A 19012-nucleotide genomic window follows, 5' to 3' on the forward strand; every position below is an offset into this window, starting at 1 on the left:
AACGTTAGGGGGTAAAATTGCTCATGGCCCAAACGCTAGGGGTATTTTTGCACCTTAACCCTAATTATTTTATATTGCAGAGATTAGGATTAGGATTGTGTAAAGAAAAGAAAAAGAAACTTAAATTATAAAAAATGATCATTCATTATAAAATAGGATAAAACAATCATTTTAAAATTTGTTTAATCAATTTGATCATTGACCATAATAAAAAGGATTAAAAAGTTTACATAAATAAAAACTTAATGACAATCTAATTATTTTAAAAAACACAGGGTTTGACACTAATATAATATGCTAAAACATATAGGCTAATAAGTTATTTTCACCCTTCCCCGAACAAGAAAATATTAAACATTATTGGTATTTTTCTAGGGTAAATTACAAAACTAGGCTAAATGGAAGGCTCATTTACATATTTAACCAATTTACTCAACCTACTACATATTTAAACTGTTTTTGTGTGACTTTTCCATAATACCCTCAATATTTACGTGCGTCTGTCTCCCTCCCGTCTGACTTCGCAGATTCGAACATATACGAAACCTGCGAAGCTAATGTTTGGTTTACTTGATGAATTTAATTAGCATATACGAAGCCTGGATGTGTTTTTAAGCTAATTCACGAAGTGGTATATAACAAAAAATGTCAAACAACAACGGATTCTGACATTAAAATCATAACATTATCAAAATTTATAACAAGATTGCCACAATAACAACAGTAATATCATAACATTATCAAAACTTACAACAAGATTGCCACAATGAACTTTTAACTAATCATTTCAAAGTCAACGTGACGAATTTGGATGGAAATTTCTCTCTGTATTGGAAGTCCAGACCTTTTGGAATGGACGTGTCCGTGCACACCAAGATTGACACAATCTCTCCTAACCAATCATTTCAAAGTGAATGTGCCAATCTTGAGGGAAATTTCTCCCTATACAGGAAGGAAAGTCATCTCCCCTGCATCCCAATACGCCGCCTTCCAGAAAGGGATGTTATGTGTTCAACCACCTTCAGGAAAAATTAATCGTGTTAGGCAGGGAAAAGACGATTTTGGCTTCGCGAAATGAGGATTAGCGAAGCATGTGAATGTAAATGTGCAGGGAAAAAGATAATTTTACTTCGCGAATCGATGTTTTTGCGAAGTCTGCAAGGTCTGAAACGTGACGATCTATGTCGCATATCGATGTTTTCGCGAAGTCTGCGAGTGAAATCATGAACTTTTCTACTTGCAGACTTCGCGAACTAATCGATTCGCGAAGTAGATCGACACGTTTCGGGATCTTTCTCTTCGCAGATCTTCGCGAAATCATCAACTACGCGAAGTGATTTCATGGAAAAACGTAGAAGAAACAACAGATACTTACATTTTTCGCGTCTTTCACCCTTAAAAGCGACAATAACAATATGATAAACTGGAAATAACGATGGAAATAACGTAGAATAACCATTTCTTTGATGGTAACAAGAAGAAAGAAACCAAGTAACAAGCATGAACATGAAGATGAAAACCATGGCTTCGTTTTCTAGGATTAGGAAGTTGCAGAATCAAGAGATGAATAGAGGAAAAAGAGAAATACATTGTGATTTGGAGAAATGGTGCAGATTTCATGCAATTTAAATGAAGATAGGAAGATCAAAAGTCTTGGAATCATTAATGGAGGAGCCAACTGTTTTGCGTAACCAAGGAGAAGGGAGGGAGAGACCGTTCGCGTTGGGGGAAGTGGGAAGGTTAGGAGCATTATGAAAAAGTCACACAAAAACAGTCTAGATATGTAGTAGGTTGAGTAAATAAAGCATAACTTTATCTAAACTTGCTGATTTTAAACCATAGCATATGTGAGTGTAGTACGAAAGTGGTAGTTTTTAGTAAGGTAAAAGAGGAATTATGTCTATTTCTTGGAAGACGATTGCATACAAGAGACCAGCAAATGAAAAATAACTTATATACCACTTCATAAAAATAAAATTGCATGATTGTCATTGTAGGGTTGTAAATGAGTTATGCTGAGCAGCGACCATGTTCGGCTTTGTTTATAAAAGAGACAAGCTTAAGGCACGATTCGTATATCAGCCAAGGTTGATCATAGCAAAACTCAGCTTGCAAACAAGCTCGGTTATGTGCTCATCAACAAGCTCGAATATAATATTCATGAGCAATCTCGATTCTATTATTTTTTTAACAGTAGTATTTTAATAAAAGGAAATATGTAAAACTACGTAGTTTTGTGTGAAACTTCAGTTTTGTAGATTTCGAAACTTGTGAACATAACTAATGATATATTTACGTGCAAAGTTCATGAATAGAATTAACGAGCTATCCGCGTGCAAAACTCGCGAGCAATTCATTATCAGATAATTTTTTAAATAAACCAAGCTCGAGCTCGTCCATTTTTTATCGGACCGAGCATGAGTAGGCCAAAGTTCAGCTCCATTACAATCCTATTGGTAAGATCCACTGGACCAACACTATAAGAGTGCGTTTGATATAACGTACAACAACAACAACAACAACAAAGTCTTAGTCCCGAAATGATTCGGGGTCGGCTAACATGAACCATCATATAAAACCGTGAAAATCAAGTCGTGTCAGCGACACAGATTCGCTCCCTCCACTCCGTCCTATCCACTACCATATTTTCCTCAATTCCCAATAAACTCATATCACTCTCGATCACCCTCCTCCAAGTTTGCTTAGGTCTTCCCCTTCCCCTCACCACTACATCCCTTTGCCACTCTTCGGTTCTCCTAACCGGCGCATCAAGCGCTCTACGTCTCACATGGCCAAACCACCTTAGTCGGTTTTCTCTCATTTTATTCTCAATAGATGTGACCCCTACTTTTGTCCTAATTATTTCATTACGCACCCGGTCCTTTCTCGTGTGACCACACATCCATCTCAACATACGCATCTCCGCCACCGACATCTTATGGATGTGGCAGTGTTTCACTGCCCAACACTCCGTACCATATAACAATGCTGGTCTAATTGCCGTCCGGTAGAATTTTCCCTTCAATCTATTAGGCATGCCGGGATCACAAAGGAAACCCGTAGCACTCTTCCACTTCGACCAACCAGCTTTAATCCTATGAGCAACATCTCCATCTACTTCTCCATCCGTTTGGATAATAGATCCTAAATACCGGAAGCAATCCGAGGCCTGAACAACTCTCCCATCTAGGGTGATTGTCCCTACCTCCCTACTCCTACGGCCGCTAAACTTACACTCCAAATATTCTGTCTTACTTCGACTCAACTTAAAGCCTCTAGATTCTAGAGTTTGCCTCCATAGTTCCAACTTCATCTCCACTCCTTTCGTCTCATCAACCAACACAATATCATCTGCAAACAGCATGCACCATGGTATACCATCTTGAAGTGAACTTGTTAGTTCATCCATAACGATGGCAAAAAGAAATGGGCTTAGTGCGGAACCTTGATGCACTCCAATCGTAATAGGAAACTCTTCAGTCTTCCCAACACTAGTACGTACACTCGTGCATACTCCCTCATACATGTCCTTTATGATGTCAATATATTTCCGCGAAATGCCTTTCCTTGTCAAGGCCCACCAAAGTACTTCCCTTGGTACCTTATCATATGCTTTCTCCAAGTCAATGAAAACCATATGCAAGTTTTTCTTCTTATTTCGATAGTGCTCCATTAATTGTCTCATTAGATGGATGGCTTCCATAGTTGATCTTCCCGGCATAAAGCCAAACTGGTTTTCCGAGATCTTCACCGTCCTCCTTAGCCTTTGTTCAATCACTCGCTCCCAAAGTTTCATAGTGTGACTCATTAATTTGATTCCCCGATAGTTGGCACAATCTTGGACATCGCCTTTGTTCTTATACAAAGGGATTAAGGTACTTTTCCTCCATTCTGATGGCATCTTATTGTTTCTCCAAATTTTGTTGAAGAACGTCGTCAACCATTCGATTCCTCTTTCTCCCAAACATCTCCAAATCTCAATAGGGATGCCATCAGGTCCTACTGCTTTCTTCAACTTCATCTTACTTAATGTCATTTTGACTTCACCCTTTTGAATTCTCCGCAGGCATTCATGATTTATCATATCGTGATGGATACTTATATCTCCAACATCTTGTTGGCGATCTCCATTAAATAAGTCATCAAAATAGGACCTCCATCGTTCCTTGATATCCTTATCTCCAACTAGGACTTTCTGGTCCACATCCTTCACACATTTAACTTTTCCGAGATCTCGCGTCTTCCTATCTCTCATCCGAGCAATTCTATATATGTCTCTTTCCCCTTCTTTCGTATCCAATCTTGTATACAGATCCCGATTCACCTTTGCTCTAGCATCTCGTATGACCTTCTTTACTTCCCTTTTAGCCTCTTTGTATTTTTCGTAGTTCTCGTCACTCCTACATTTCCCCAATAGTTTATAGGATTCTCTCTTACTCTTTACTGCTTGTCGTACTTCTTCTGTCCACCAAGATGTGTCCTTACCCGGTGGCATGTGTCTCTTACTCTTTACTGTTTGATATAACGTAATGCAATATAATATAATCAAAGTTGTAATATAATCAAAGTTGTAATGGAATGGAATAGTGATTCCATTACCATGTTTGGTTGATAAATTAAATTTTTTTTTGATGAAATGCAATTACCATTACAATACTTATATTTGTTTAGTTAAATATAATCATAAAATTTATTTACACAATTAAAATCAACAAAAAACGTTAAAACGTGAAAAATGAGAAAAACATGATAAATATGAATTGCAAGTTATGTTTTTTTTCTCGTTATTCGTGTTTTTGTTTTTTTGCGTATTTGGAATTTTTCATTTTTTCGTGGTTTTTAATTTTCATGTTTTTTTTTTCCATTTTTCATGTTTTTTAAGAATTGTACATAATAAATATTAATATTAAAGATACAAAAATTAGTCGTAATGAGGATTCATGTCTATTCTTTATGTAATGGTCATTACATCAATTTGTAAAGAAAAATTGAATGATGTATTCCATTATAACAAAAATAATATGGTAATCCACACATGGTAATGAGCCTCCATTATAATGGGCTTTCCATTACAACATTCATTACAGCGTACCAAACGGAGCCTAAGTGTTCATGGAACAGTTTATTTATTATTGTTGTTGTTTCGAATTCTGCAGTATTTTCTTGGCTACACTAAACTCAAGAAACACATTTAAGAAAATATTATCAGCATGGCTAAGCAAATTTACTCAAATGGCAGGTTTTGGCTGCAAATAAAAAGAAATAAGAAAAAGCATGATTCATATAATATTATTCGTCTTATTTGCTGGGCAGGGCAGCTAACTTTTGAGTATTCTCTTCCAAAATATGCAAAAGCAAAGTCTCGATCCCAGAATGTAACGTATTCATAATTTCTTTTTCTGGTATAAATGGACTGGCTATATTCGTATTTGAACATAGTCACTTCTCCATATCATGTAACTGAGAACATGTATGTATTCGCATCATGTTTTCCTAGATACTGCCGTACTAATAAGCGTGGTGCTAAACATGAGCAAAAAAGTGAAGAAATAACTCCATTCATTACTAGCCTAAGATATTGCATTTGAAGGATCAAATTGCAAACGTATAACTGTAAGTATAACCGAAATAAATATTTGAACGAAGCAAATGAAGGTAGCACAATTTTCTTACCGACAAATAAATGATAATAAATTAGAATCACACGTGATTGCTTCCAGTTGCTCTCGTTGTGCATGATTGCCATCAATGTACCAGAAATCAGGTACCCCTGCATACAGGCAGAAAGTAAAGCTTCATTACATATGCAAATAGAACATACAAACAATTTGGTCCTAAGTATTGAACTGGTCATCTATTCAATCAAACACAGGTACTAATGAATGAATAAATAAATATCAGAGATGCAATTTCTCCAATTTATTATTAATACAGTTGATTGATTTGAAATATGAAACTACCAAGATTTGAACGATAAAAGTTAAAACACATTTTCAATGTAATCTCTCTCAGTATTTGGATAAAACATTAACTCCGCACGAGAAAGGTCACATCACGGTATAGCTGAATTTCTGATCAATAATATTTAATTCTCTACTTTCACTGTTAGTGTTAGATATGCCCAATGGAAGCTTACCCTTGGATTTTAACACCAGGGCTACTTGGCATCTCTCCATTTGAACTGACGCTTCCTATAATCTCTGTCAGTGAAATTTAGTGGACAAAATCCAGACTGCAAATATTTATCCTTGTCACTGCACTCAAGTTTTTGATCACGTTGTTGTGCTTCCCCCCTATATATAGGGTTACTATACCTTGGGTGTTGGATAAATTTCACATTTTTCCACCACAGCTTAAGGGCCTGCATAAATGATAGTGAAAGAGAGCATACATTTTTAATCAATTTCAAATAGTTCTGGAACAATTTTCAGTCTTCTACAACCAGAATTTTGAAACTTGGAAACAGAGAGTGAGTTATTCTGATAGCAAATAGGCAAAACAATAGCTGTTCGAAGATTAAATACTATAGTGTATTATGAAGATAACGGCATATTTCTAATTTGAAACCGAGACAATAAGATTGAGCAAAGTCAAGAGAATTGCTACATTAGATTAGTAAGTCAACATGACAAACCATGAGTCAGACAAAGATTATCTTTAGCACAATTCACTTACATGCCAATATATCCATACTGCCACTTTATGAGGCATCAACCAGAAGAACAGATCATGATCTGACACCAAGGATGCGGGAATTCTTTTAGCTTTTAATGTAGCTGTAAAATAGTCACCAAAATCTTGGTGTTGGACCGAAATGAACACAGATAAACTCTCCCGAGGATCACTTGCTCTGATTCTCCAATTCCCCAGCATATCCTGCAATTTTTCACAAATGTTCATTTTCAAAGGGACTTTTCACTTTAAAGATTTGAAAATTTTGAATACATATGAAAAACTGACAATCAATAAAGCGATAGGAGAACTATTAGTCTCTCACATCAATCACTGTTTCAATCCTAATATGTCAACACTTGACATCCTTGGTCGTATATTTGAATTTGTTGATCAGCTGAGTCATGGGCCTAAGGGTGGAGGGTATATTCTAGAAAGAAAAAAGAGAGACCACGTAGCAGGAGAGGGAGAAGGAAGCCAATTATTCACTTGGGAAAAGTGTAGAACATTATATATATAGGAGTAACGGACAGAAGGGCCTGAATTTAACATGATGATTTTGGCTCAGCCATGAAGTTTGGGCAACAATGTTCTCTTGCTCATATCTGTTATTTCTTTCTGTTGGATCAAGATGATTCAAAAGATGCTTTTCACGTTAACAAGAAAAGAAGCCAAATGAGCATGGAGCATGAAGCATGAAGCATACACCATGTGTATAACAAGTGAAACACTTTTAAGTACTGCGAAGCAAAGTATCTATCAGCTTTCAAGAAGTAATAAGCTCAAAGTGAAGATCAAGATAAAGGGCTAAATTTCGGATGCCAGAGACAAATGTTTTAGCTGAGTAAAACACATCCCCTACCATACGAGGTAAGCAAATAGTTAGCTAAAGTAGGTAAGAAAAACAAAGCCAGCCACAAATACACATAGAGACACGATTTAATCAGCTAAAAGTGAAATCGGCAGCTAGGAGATTTTCAGCATAGAGAAAGACAAGAATGATGGCTAGGTGTTTGATGGGGTAAATTACATACGTGGTGTACAACCTTTACCCCAAATCACACTTTGGTGTACAACCAAAATTTTGTCACACTAAACCGCACGAACTTCAGGTGACCTCCCACTAAAGTGTACAACCGGTTTTTGTGAGCGGTCAACGCTGGTTAACTATGCCACGTCAGCATTTTTCAGTTGTAGAATTAAAAGGTGGGACCCACTCTTTATGGAATTACTAATATAACCTTAAGTTTTATAAAATTACTAAAATACCCTTTATCTTCTCCCTTCAACCAAACATCTCACAATCTCTCCTCCCTCTACCAAACAGCCATAGCAGCACCAGCAGCGATTGTAGCACCTCTGCTAATGGTTTCCACCAGCCGCCACACCTTCAATCCCTCTCTCTCATTTCTCTCTGTGTCAATTAAATTCAATTTCTTTTATTATTCAATTAAGAATCAGTGTCAAATAAATTCAAAATTGAGAAGGCAGGGATCTCCTCTCTAATGAGTCTGAAAGCAACGGGATCAAATCGGCGATGTAGGTCCAAAGGCTACTCAAAATCGCATCCACCGCTTACCTTTTGGTCTCCTTCTCCGATCAAAAAGAAGATCGCAGGCCGGTGAAGGTATGCGATTTCCTTCAGATCGTGATTCGTCGGCGGCCACGCTTGGCCAACCACCAATCAATCCCTTCAAGAAGCTTTCAGAGCCAACGACGGCACTGGTGGAAGACGAGAGGGGAAGACACCGCTGGAGGCAGAGCCGCCGCTGAAGGAACAGCGCTGGAGAAGGATCAGCGAAGGCTAGGGTTATTTTCCCCCTTCCAAACGTGAAGAAGGAGAGCCTCCATCCTTATGATACTATCTAATTAAATAAATAAATAAAACAAAACAATAAAAGAAACTCAATTATCCCTTTTTGAATGGAGTCCTGGAATATTTTATAAATGAGAAAGAATTTTTTTTGATTGTTTCGATGGTGGACATCAGTTAGAATGGTCTTTTTTCTGTTTTGCTTTTCTTCTATATTTTTTTGAGATTTTTCAGTTATTGATTTATAAACTATGAAATTACACAAATTTGTAAACAACTAAACAAAAAAGTTTCAAAATCTTGGTATTATAATGTTTTTAATCTAGAAAATAACAGTTTAGTAATGGTAGAGAGAGGAGTGAGAGAGATGATGTAGAGAGAGAAATGGGGGAGAGGGGTAAAGGAAGAAGATGAGGGTATTTTAGTAATTTTATAAGGTTAAAGGCTATATTAGTAATTCCATAAAGAGTAGGTCCCACTTTTTTTAATTCTACAACTGAAAAATGCTGACGTGGCATAGTTGACCAGCGTTGACCGGTCACAAAAACCGGCTGTACACTTTAGTGGGAGGTCATCTGAAGTTCGTACGGTTTAGTGTGACAAAATTTTGGTTGTACACCAAAGTGTGATTTGGAGTAAAGGTTGTACACCACGTATGTAATTTGCCCGTGTTTGATGTGTCTAATTGCTAGCTTTTGGACTTGCCTATATATTTAAGCTCAAAGCTGAGAGAGTGGTGTTAGAGACTCGATCCCACAATTTCTAAGCATTCATTTTTTAGCCAAAGAAGAACTTCTCTTAAACTGAATACTTGCTTCGCTTGATTTCTTCCAAAGTCTCTCTACAACAAATCATAAACCCTGAATCATTCTTTATTGTATCAAAGGAAGAATACTACTCTTTTTTCTAAAGGGGGGTATTGAGGGCTCAAGTTTCTCAATTATATTGCGAAAAATTGAGGTTGAGTTAGTGAGGGCATTCACTTGGATAGCTTTAAGATTGTAAAGAGAAAAGGCTTGATTCTTGTCACAAGGAAGAACTCTCAAGTGATCTTGAGCAGAGGACGTGGGCCAAGGAGTTGCTGAACCTCTATAAATCTATAGAGTTCAATCTTTCTAAGATCTACCTATTTATTTACTTATATAGGATATTGAATTGATAATTGCATGATTAACACCATCATAAGATAAAGAATCTATGCGAGTTTGTTAAACACATGACTTAACAATTGAAGTTCATACACTTAGAATTGAAAATACTTTGGTTGTTTACAATCATACCACAGTATACAAAGTATTTCATAAGGGGAAAAAAGATAACAAAAAGAGCCTATAGTTCAATTTCACCCCCTCTTGCATATATCTAGCCGCTAGGGATCAACACTTTCCTTCTACTGTTGATTGTTTTGTAGCTGTGCTTGCTGTTTGTCCACAAACTAAATCCTCCAACATTATCAATAAAATACACCTTTCTTTGTGTCCCATGAATGCCTGCACGTTTAAGATCTAAATTCTATAGTTCAATAAGCATTAATGTTGTGGATGCATTCGTAGGCCAGACTTACTCTTGTAAGCTTCATTCATTTCTTTAAACTGACTAGTTCTTTTCTTTTTCAAATAAACTACTACTGTTTACTAAATCCTTTTTTAGGAAGTTCATTATTTCTTTTTTAAGAAGCCTACAAATTACGACTCCTATTTCTGTAATAACTATTGCCTATTTATTGGGCAGACGGAAGTGATAAAAAAAAAAACAAATCAATTTTTTTTATCAAAAAGCAAGAGATTCAGAGGTCTCTCTCTATTAACGAGGTTTGAGGTTTCAATCTCCCTTAGAGCTGAGTTATCTTTCAAAACGCGGTTTAAGGCGTAGCATTGGAAATGCTATGTAGGCTTTTGTTTTTATCAAAAAGCAAGAGATTCAGAGGTCTCTCTCTATTAACGAGGTTTGAGGTTTCAATCTCCCTTAGAGCTGAGTTATCTTTCAAAACAGGTAGACCTACGGAAAGAGAGGGATTCGAACCCTCGGTAAACAAAAGCCTACATAGCATTTCCAATGCTACGCCTTAAACCACTCGGCCATCTCTCCTACATAAGATTATGATTATGACTCAGAAATCGCGAGTCATTCATATTAGATTGTTGGATAGGTACGGTAGGTACAATCAATTCTAACTATAAAAGAGTGAGAGAATAAAGTCCAACCAGTGTAAGTGCTTCTTCCCGCCAGTCCTTTCCCTAATAGGGGTGCATATATGTTTCTTTTTTTTAGGCTTTTCGTTCCCATTTATCCCCCTTCTTTGGGCGTGGCTCTCGATTGGAATGTTTTCTATTTCTTTTCTTTATTAGGATTTTTTTTAAGAGGTTGAGGGATTATCAAAGTTATTGGACCAATATTTTCATGTTCATCGTCCTGTCCTTCGATCCTTAACGACAAATCGCAACAATTTGATATCAAAGCCAAACACAATGGGCGACGACATACAAAAGAGTCTGGAGTCTTTTCAAGATTAAAATATATTTCAGATGTAATAAATTAATATCCCATAAAAAATCATTGTTATAGCGGGTGAATCTGTTTTGACACCCAAAAGAGGCTTGGAAACTCTATTCAAGAGTGATAGTCGACCCATTATGTAAGTGTACCCACATAGTAGACAGACTCCTTGTCCAGAAAGCTCAGTTCGTATTTAAGTGATATATTTTGCGAGTGTATGAAAATGTCGCCCAACGTCCACATCCCACGCATGTTTGCATGATGAATCCAACATCCATGTCCCACGTCAAGCACGGAAGACGAACCAAGTCCGCACAACCCTAAGGAGTTCTTTGTTTTGTAGGGATATTTATCTAAATTTTTGTATATTTGTCATGTAATGTTAACCCCCATTTATTACAAATGCACCCCTCCCCCAAGATTGTAAACTATTTGTAATTATCATTTTATTTCTGAATTTTTCTTTTTGATGGAAAGACTCGTATCTTCAATAGATGAACAAACAACAAGTACAGCAAAAAAAACATAAGGAATAAAACCATAAAGGCACTAAAATGACTACAAAGAGCAAAAATAACCATAAAAAGGTACTAAAAACACAATAGAAACATGTGATATTAGGTTGTCAATCAAGCATATCAATTGTGAAATAAATCATCATTGAAATATACATATCAAAACTGGGTAACTTACACCCATGGCCACTGAACTTTACCTTTTTTAACGTTATGGTTCAATTCTTAACATTATAGCCACTGAACTATACACTTCTTAACACCGGTGGCGACCTTTGACCAACATTTCTTACTTTTGACTCTCCCTTTTCACCGGTTCTCTCTCACCTTCTAAAACCTAGAATACCCATTTTACCCTTCTCCTCCATGGATCAATTCCTCTCTCTAAAACCAATCTCTCTCTAATGCATATTGTTGAATTGATTTGCAGAGAACTAGAGCATCAAAACTGGTTCAGAAGTCGAAAACTATTAAATAGAAAACTCACTTGATATAAATCAACTATAATGGAGTTATTTCGGGTTAGGTGATTCTTCCAATATTCATCTGCCACTTCCATGTTTGGACGGCCTTCGGCATCTTTAGCTTCTATGTAGGGCTTGCACTTCACACGATTCAAATCTTCATGGAGTCCATCCGACAGAAAGGCAAGAAACTCCTCCATTAGATGAAGGAGAAGGTGTGCTAAAAGTCATTCACGAAGTGATTCCATCCATGAACAACAACAACAACAACAACAACAACAAAGCCTTAGTCCCGAAATGATTCGGGGTCGGCTAACATGAACCATCATATAAAACCGTGAAATCAAATCGTGTCAGCGACACAAATTCGCTCCCTCCACTCCGTCCTATCCACTACCATATTTTCCTCAATTCCCAGTAAACTCATATCACTCTCGATCACCCTCCTCCAAGTTTGCTTAGGTCTTCCCCTACCCCTCACCACTACATCCCTTTGCCACTCTTCGGTTCTCCTAACCGGCGCATCAAGCGCTCTACGTCTCACATGGCCAAACCACCTTAGTCGGTTTTCTCTCATTTTATTCTCAATAGATGTGACCCTACTTTTGTCCTAATTATTTCATTACTCACCTGATCCTTTCTCGTATGACCACACATCCATCTCAACATACGCATCTCCGCCACCGACATCTTATGGATGAGGCAGTGTTTCACTGCCCAACACTCCGTACCATATAACAATGCTGGTCTAATTGCCGTCCGGTAGAATTTCCCCTTCAATCTATTAGGCATGCCGGGGTCACAAAAGAAACTCGTAGCACTCTTCCACTTCGACCAACCAGCTTTAATCCTATGAGCAACATCTCCATCTACTTCTCCATCCGTTTGGATAATAGATCCTAAATACCGGAAGCAATCCGAGGCCTGAACAACTCTCTCATCTAGGGTGATTGTCCCTGCCTCCCTACTCCTATGGCCGCTAAACTTACACTCCAAATATTTTGTCTTACTTCGGCTCAACTTAAAGCCTCTAGATTCTAGAGTTTGTCTCCATAGTTCCAACTTCCTCTCCACTCCTTTCGTCTCATCAACCAACATAATATCATCTGCAAACAGCATGCACCATGGTATACCATCTTGAAGTGAACTTGTTAGTTCATCCATAACGATGGCAAAAAGAAATGGGCTTAGTGCGGAACCTTGATACACTCCAATCTTAATAGGAAACTCTTCAGTCTTCCCAACACTAGTACGTACACTCGCGCATGCTCCCTCATACATGTCCTTTATGATGTCAATATATTTCCGCGAAATGCCTTTCCTTATCAAGGCCCACCAAAGTACTTCCCTTGGTACCTTATCATATGCTTTCTCCAAGTCAATGAAAACCATATGCAAGTCTTTCTTCTTATTTCGATAGTGCTCCATTAATTGTCTCATTAGATGGATGGCTTCCATAGTTGATCTTCCCGGCATAAAGCCAAACTGGTTTTTCGAGATCTTCACCGTCCTCCTTAGCCTTTGTTCGATCACTCGCTCCCAAAGTTTCATAGTGTGACTCATTAATTTGATTCCCCGGTAGTTGGCACAATCTTGAACAACAACAACAACAACAACAACAACAACAAAAAAGAGGATCAACAATGACTTTTAGCACTCCTTCCTCTTCATCTAATGCAGGAGTTTCTTGCCTTTCTGTTGGATGGACTCCATGAAGATTTGAATCGTGTGAAGTGCAAGCCCTACATAGAAGCTAAAGATGCGGAAGGCCGTCCAGACATGGAAGTGGCAGATGAATATTGGAAGAATCACCTAATGCGAAATAACTCCATTATAGTTGATTTATATCAAGTGAGTTTTCTATTTTAATAGTTTTCAATTTTGGACTTCTGAACCAATCTTGATTCTCTAGTTCTCTGCAAATCAATTCAACAGTATGCATTAGAGAGAGTTAGAGAGAGTCTGGTTTTAGAGAGAGGAATTGATCCATGGAGATGGAGGAGAAGGGTAAAATGGGTATTCTAGGTTTTAGAAGGAGAGAGAACTGGTGAAAAGGGAGAGTCAAAGGTAAGAAACGCTGGTCAACGGTCACAATGGCCACCGGTGTTAAAAAGTGTAAAGTTCAGTGGCCATAACATTAAAAATTGAAGTTCAGTGGCTATAATGTTAAAAAGGATAAAGTTCAGTGGCCATGGGTGTAATTTACCCAATCAAAATTGAATAAGTAGATAATTGTCCCAAACCTTATCTCTAAAAGGTGTAGCCCATATCAGTGACGTGGTTGACCTCACTTGAGCGGAGGATGAAACCTTTTGCTGCTTGCAAGTAGTTGATCAGTTTTCTAAGTATGATCGCTTTATTCTATCCAGGTAGAACATGTATTTTTTGAACAAATTGTTCACTTGCATGGGATTCCGAAAACTATCACTTGTGATCGTGATGTTGGTCTTTACTTTACTACTACCTTTTGTAAAGAGTTGTTTCATCTCAATGGGACTAAGTTGCAAATCTCTTCAGCCTATCATCTGCAAATTGATGGTCAAAAAGAGTTCGTCGACCGTAGGGTAGGTGAAATTTATCTTTGTTGTTTTGTTGGGGACCACCCTCGGCAATGGGGTTCCTTGGGCTAAATTTTGCCACAATAGATCCTATCTTTCAGCCCTTCAGACTACTCCCTTTAAGGTAGTTTATGGCCGTGACCCTCGTTGCTTGCTTGCTTACACTGTTGGATCCATTAGAGTTGATGCAGTTGATGCTGCATTACTAAACCAGGATCAGTTCTTGAAGGATATTCAGGATTGGTTGCTGTTAGCACAACAACAGATGAAGGAGTATTACGAGATGGGTCCTAGAGAGGTGGAGTTTCAAGCTAGCGAATGAGTTTGGCTTCATCAACAACCCTATCGACAACATTCAGTTTGGTTGAATATGCATAATTAAATTTCTCCTCAATTTTTATGGGCCATTTTTGGTGTTATGCCACACTGGGCAGCTTGTATATGAGCTGGATTTAACTAGTACTAGCCGTCCTCATAATGTCTTTAATGCGTCTCTCTTAAAGGCATTTGAAAGTCCTCAGTTGCCTCCTATTATAGCTCTCTCCCTTCTATTGAAGGTGGCCGAGTTGTTCCTTATCCTCAAGTAGTCCTTCATGGCCGGCTAGATGGGGAACCAAGGAGATTCTGGTTCATTGGACAGGTCATTCAGACGTGGATGCTACTTGGGAGGACTTATTTTCCACCGGTTGTATCCTTCCTTCGAGCTTGAGGACAAGCTCCTTCAGTGGGAGGTTGGTAACGTTGTGGATGCATTCATGGGCCACACTTACTCTCACAAGCTTCATTATTCTTTGAACTGTTAGTTATCCCCTTCTTCAAATAAAATACTGTTTGGGAAGTTCTTTTCTAGGAAGTTTATTATTTCTTTTTTAAGAAACCTGCAAATTAGGACTTCTATTTATGTAATATTCCCTCCGGTTCATATGATTTGTTAAAGAGAGAAGATTTTTCTTGGATCATATTATTTGTTACTTTAGGTTTTCAATGTAAATTTTTTCTACTTTACCCCTATTAATGAGTTAAGCATTAATTACTCTTTTTGTCAAATTTAAGTTTTCAAGGTATGAAGTGTAGTGAAATTTAATGAATGTTACGGAAAATGAGGATTATTATTATTAATAAAGAGAGATAGAGGGTATTTTAGTCTATTTTCTATAAATTTAATGCAAATCAATCATTTCCTTAATATGTGTGATTTGGTCAAATGTGACAAAAAATATGAACTGGAGAGAGTAACTATTGCGTATCTATGGTGGGCAGATGGAAGTAATAATAGAACAAATCAATTTTTTATCAAAAAGCAATAGATTCAGAGCTCTCTCTTTATTAACGAGGTTTGAGGTTTCAATCTCCCTTAGAGCTGAGTTATCTTTCAAAATTGGTAGACCCAAATATATGAATAAAAGAAAAAGGAAATCAAAGTTATTTGACCAAGACTTATGGTTCATCGTCTTGCGACTAAATTCTTAACTAGAAATCCTAAAAATTAACAAATTAAGAGAACAAAGAAGCTTCACCTACTATCCGAAGCCAACAATTAGCAAAACAGCTCTAAAAACTGAAGTATTGCGAAAGATCTGTGTTGGGTGCAAAAGACTGTTGCTAATGGATGCCGAATTGTATGAAAATCAGGAACACTTTTGACTAAACAATAAGATGCCAGGATTCAATTCATACATGCAATTATGATATATTCAAAAGTACTAATGATTCAATGTATATTCCAAGTCAAATGTTCAAGGCTCTCTAGTATATTCCAAGTCAAATGTTCAAGGCTCTCTAGTCTATACACCAACAGGGGCAGAGCCAATCCCCACGTCCCTTGATATACTAAGGTATAAGTAATAAAAGTAGAGCAGGATACATATATATTGCTGGCCAACATAGTGTCCATCATATTGCAAAGAAATTCTCCGTAGAAACATAAGAAACTATCAGAAAAAATGAACAGCATGGACAGATTAGACTTCAAAATACATAATAACCAGTCACATGTATCATTGATAACGCTCAAAGAAAGCACAACATAATTATAGCAAACAAAAAGTGTACAAGTGCAAAGCAATTAGTGAAACATACCATAAATGGGCTGACATGTAACGGTTTTGCCACCAAATCCGAGTTTGGATTGAAAACAAATGTGACTCTTTCTGCCCATGGTGTATTTGTTACCTATATGAAAGTCGTGTCACGAATGACAAGTTTAGTACATCCAAACATCATTTTGTAAGAGATTCAATTAACCATCAACTAATACAGATGGTGATTAATTAAGTAGCAATACAAATTCGCAAGTTCGTATATTTTGAAATGTAATTGGTAGGAACGACATAATATACAATTAATGGTACATAAACCTCCTCCATTATCTTTTTGTATTTTCAAAAAGCACTTCATCCGTTGTTTGTAGAGAAAATGTCTTAAAATCTCCAGTGCATATCATTTGTAGAGAAAGCACTCAAAATATATTACAGCATGCATGAATGCCACTATCTTATTTAATTCAAGCAATCCAAAAAAAAGGCCCTGAAGACAAAAGGTGGGAGGTACTTGATTGACGATACAAAGGCCAAGCAGATGAAAAGAGAGAGAGACCAAGCAGTGATTGGATGAACTCGCATGTTTTTTCTCATATTAAATGCATAGCTCCTAGTTAGGTGAAAGTACTTACTCTGGAATCAAAAGAGAATCATACAGTTCTAACAAGAAACACAATGTACATTAAAAAAAGAAAACTAAAAGATGATTTGATGTTTATCTTTAAAAAAAAAGGACTTTTTCTTTTCTTATAAATTCTAATCTTCAGTTCTCAATGAGCAATCATGTACTGTCAATTCCTCTGGCAATGCACATCGTGTGATAATAGAACCCAAATCAATTGATCTAATTGCCCGTGCTTCATCTATACAGCTTATTTGTTTAAATTTGAAAAAATTGCAGTCACATTAAAGCTATACAACAAAATCTATAAAAATTCCACACAAAATTCAAGTGCACCAAGGGTTCAATCCTTTTTCTTACTGAACCTTCTGATAATTATATCCAGTCCTGCTCAAGCTAAAATGTATCTAGAGAGCAAGTAGGTTAAGATTTCTCCCTTATATTTACAAGAAGTCAATCATGCAATAATTAACTTAAGGAAAATTGTTAAATCAACTGAATTTAATCAAGACATTTTCTACATAATACCAAATGTGACAGGGTTTAGGGAATAAAAAATGAAATTTGCACCAAAATCATGTATGCAGGTTCAAAATTATAACTTCACTTGCCATATGATCGTACATGCAAATCATCAAGAGTGACTTTTATTCAATAAAACATTTTAATTCCCGAGTTCATATAAAATGATGCCTAAATTTAAAAGGAAGTGAAAATGCTGTTTCTGGGTATTGAAAACAACAATTACTTGTTGATATGCCAACAGACTTAGTAACCATCTGCTACTTTATGAGTAAAATCAAATTGTCTGAAACCCGATTGTACTAAAGAAAATGAGAAAATTTGCAAGTGATAATAACATTGAGACGTGAAAGCTAATTTAAGAATCAGACAAGGAAAGAATACAAACCTCGGCAATGCACTTCTTCAACTTCCGAATAGAGCCTTCGAGGTCATAGCAATAGTACAAACTTAAAGGATTTTGTTCATATCCCACGCTAGGAGGTATCGTCAGGAGAAAACTGCATCGACAAAAAAAAATATACAAAAGCAATCAGCAATCAGCAACAACAAATCCTTCTCCTCTAATACTTCAACAGGAAGCTACTGAAATCATCAAAAAAGCGTACATAAATTCTAACAGCTTGAACTTGATTCAGAAAAAAAATCGATGAAAATGAATTTAATCCGAAGAGCAAGGTAACTAGTAACTACACTGGCCCATCGGTAACGGCTAGACGGCGAGCCTCGTCAGCCGAAAGATGGTCGGGCGGTGGTAGATAGGAGCTGTCGAGGTCAAAAAGCGCATAACGAACAGAGTAGCGAAATGAATGGCAGATGGGATGGCGACGCTCATGCCAGACAGTTCCTTCATAGAGAGAAACAGAGGGTGTCGCCAAATTATCAACGGAAGGAGGGGAAGTGGTGAATAAAGAGCGGAGGCGCGTGAGGATAACACGCACAAGGAGGAGGAGAGAGAGAGTTATGGAAGTGAAGCACGAATATATGAATGAGCACAGCAGATACACAATTTCCATATTTTGTTTTAGCAGTTTCTCTGTGTGGGAGGATAATCTTCCAATAATCATAACTTAGGCCCATATTATCTTGAGAAATGGGGCCCTTAAGGATCTACAGCTCTGTCTGACCCATTGCACAAATCAACCTCACATAAAATCACCGTAAATGATCAATTTCAATTTTCAACCATTCCAAAAGTAATTTTGTCATTAACATGTAATTTTTTTATTGATATAATATATTAATAATTATGCAATATTACATAAACATAGTATAATTCTACCAAACCAATAATAATAATAAAAAAAAATC

The 19012-nt window shown here is 37.0% G+C and overlaps 1 protein-coding gene and 1 non-coding gene across 4 annotated transcripts; both read right to left on the bottom strand.

The window, feature by feature from the left end:
• Window positions 1-720: 720 nt before the first annotated feature.
• On the bottom strand, window positions 721-18749 carry LOC136231959 (uncharacterized). 3 transcript variants are annotated; one of them, XR_010690203.1, is made up of 7 exons: window positions 18395-18749; window positions 18090-18201; window positions 16598-16690; window positions 6676-6876; window positions 6137-6361; window positions 5674-5770; window positions 721-1019 (listed from the first exon to the last, which is right to left on the bottom strand). XR_010690203.1 is itself a non-coding variant. In XM_066020995.1 (6 exons), exons 1-5 carry the CDS (start codon window positions 18715-18717, stop codon window positions 6158-6160), a joined length of 933 nt encoding a protein of 310 aa, XP_065877067.1. In that variant the 5' UTR covers window positions 18718-18749; the 3' UTR covers window positions 5372-5770; window positions 6137-6157. The 3 variants fall into 3 exon arrangements, 1 of the variants encoding a protein (XP_065877067.1); XR_010690202.1 differs by lacking the exon at window positions 721-1019 and adding an exon at window positions 4774-5172; XM_066020995.1 differs by lacking the exon at window positions 721-1019 and having other exon boundaries at window positions 5372-5770.
• TRNAS-GGA (transfer RNA serine (anticodon GGA)) lies at window positions 10487-10573 on the bottom strand. Its single transcript has one exon. It is a non-coding gene; the product is annotated as a tRNA-Ser (tRNA).
• Window positions 18750-19012: the final 263 nt, after the last annotated feature.

The sequence above is a fragment of the Euphorbia lathyris genome, chromosome 6 (genome assembly GCF_963576675.1).
Source record: "Euphorbia lathyris chromosome 6, ddEupLath1.1, whole genome shotgun sequence".
Classification (NCBI taxonomy): domain Eukaryota; kingdom Viridiplantae; phylum Streptophyta; class Magnoliopsida; order Malpighiales; family Euphorbiaceae; genus Euphorbia; species Euphorbia lathyris.

Excerpts from the sequence above, each read along its gene's own strand:
- LOC136231959 (XM_066020995.1), bottom strand. The coding sequence starts at position 18,717 with ATGGAAATTGTGTATCTGCTGTGCTCATTCATATATTCGTGCTTCACT. Across the intron at positions 18,202-18,394 it reads GCCGTTACCGATGGGCCAGT|TTTTCTCCTGACGATACCTC; the intron begins GTAGTTACTAGT and ends TTGTCGATGCAG. Across the intron at positions 6,877-16,597 it reads TACATGTCAGCCCATTTATG|GATATGCTGGGGAATTGGAG; the intron begins GTATGTTTCACT and ends GAAAAATTGCAG.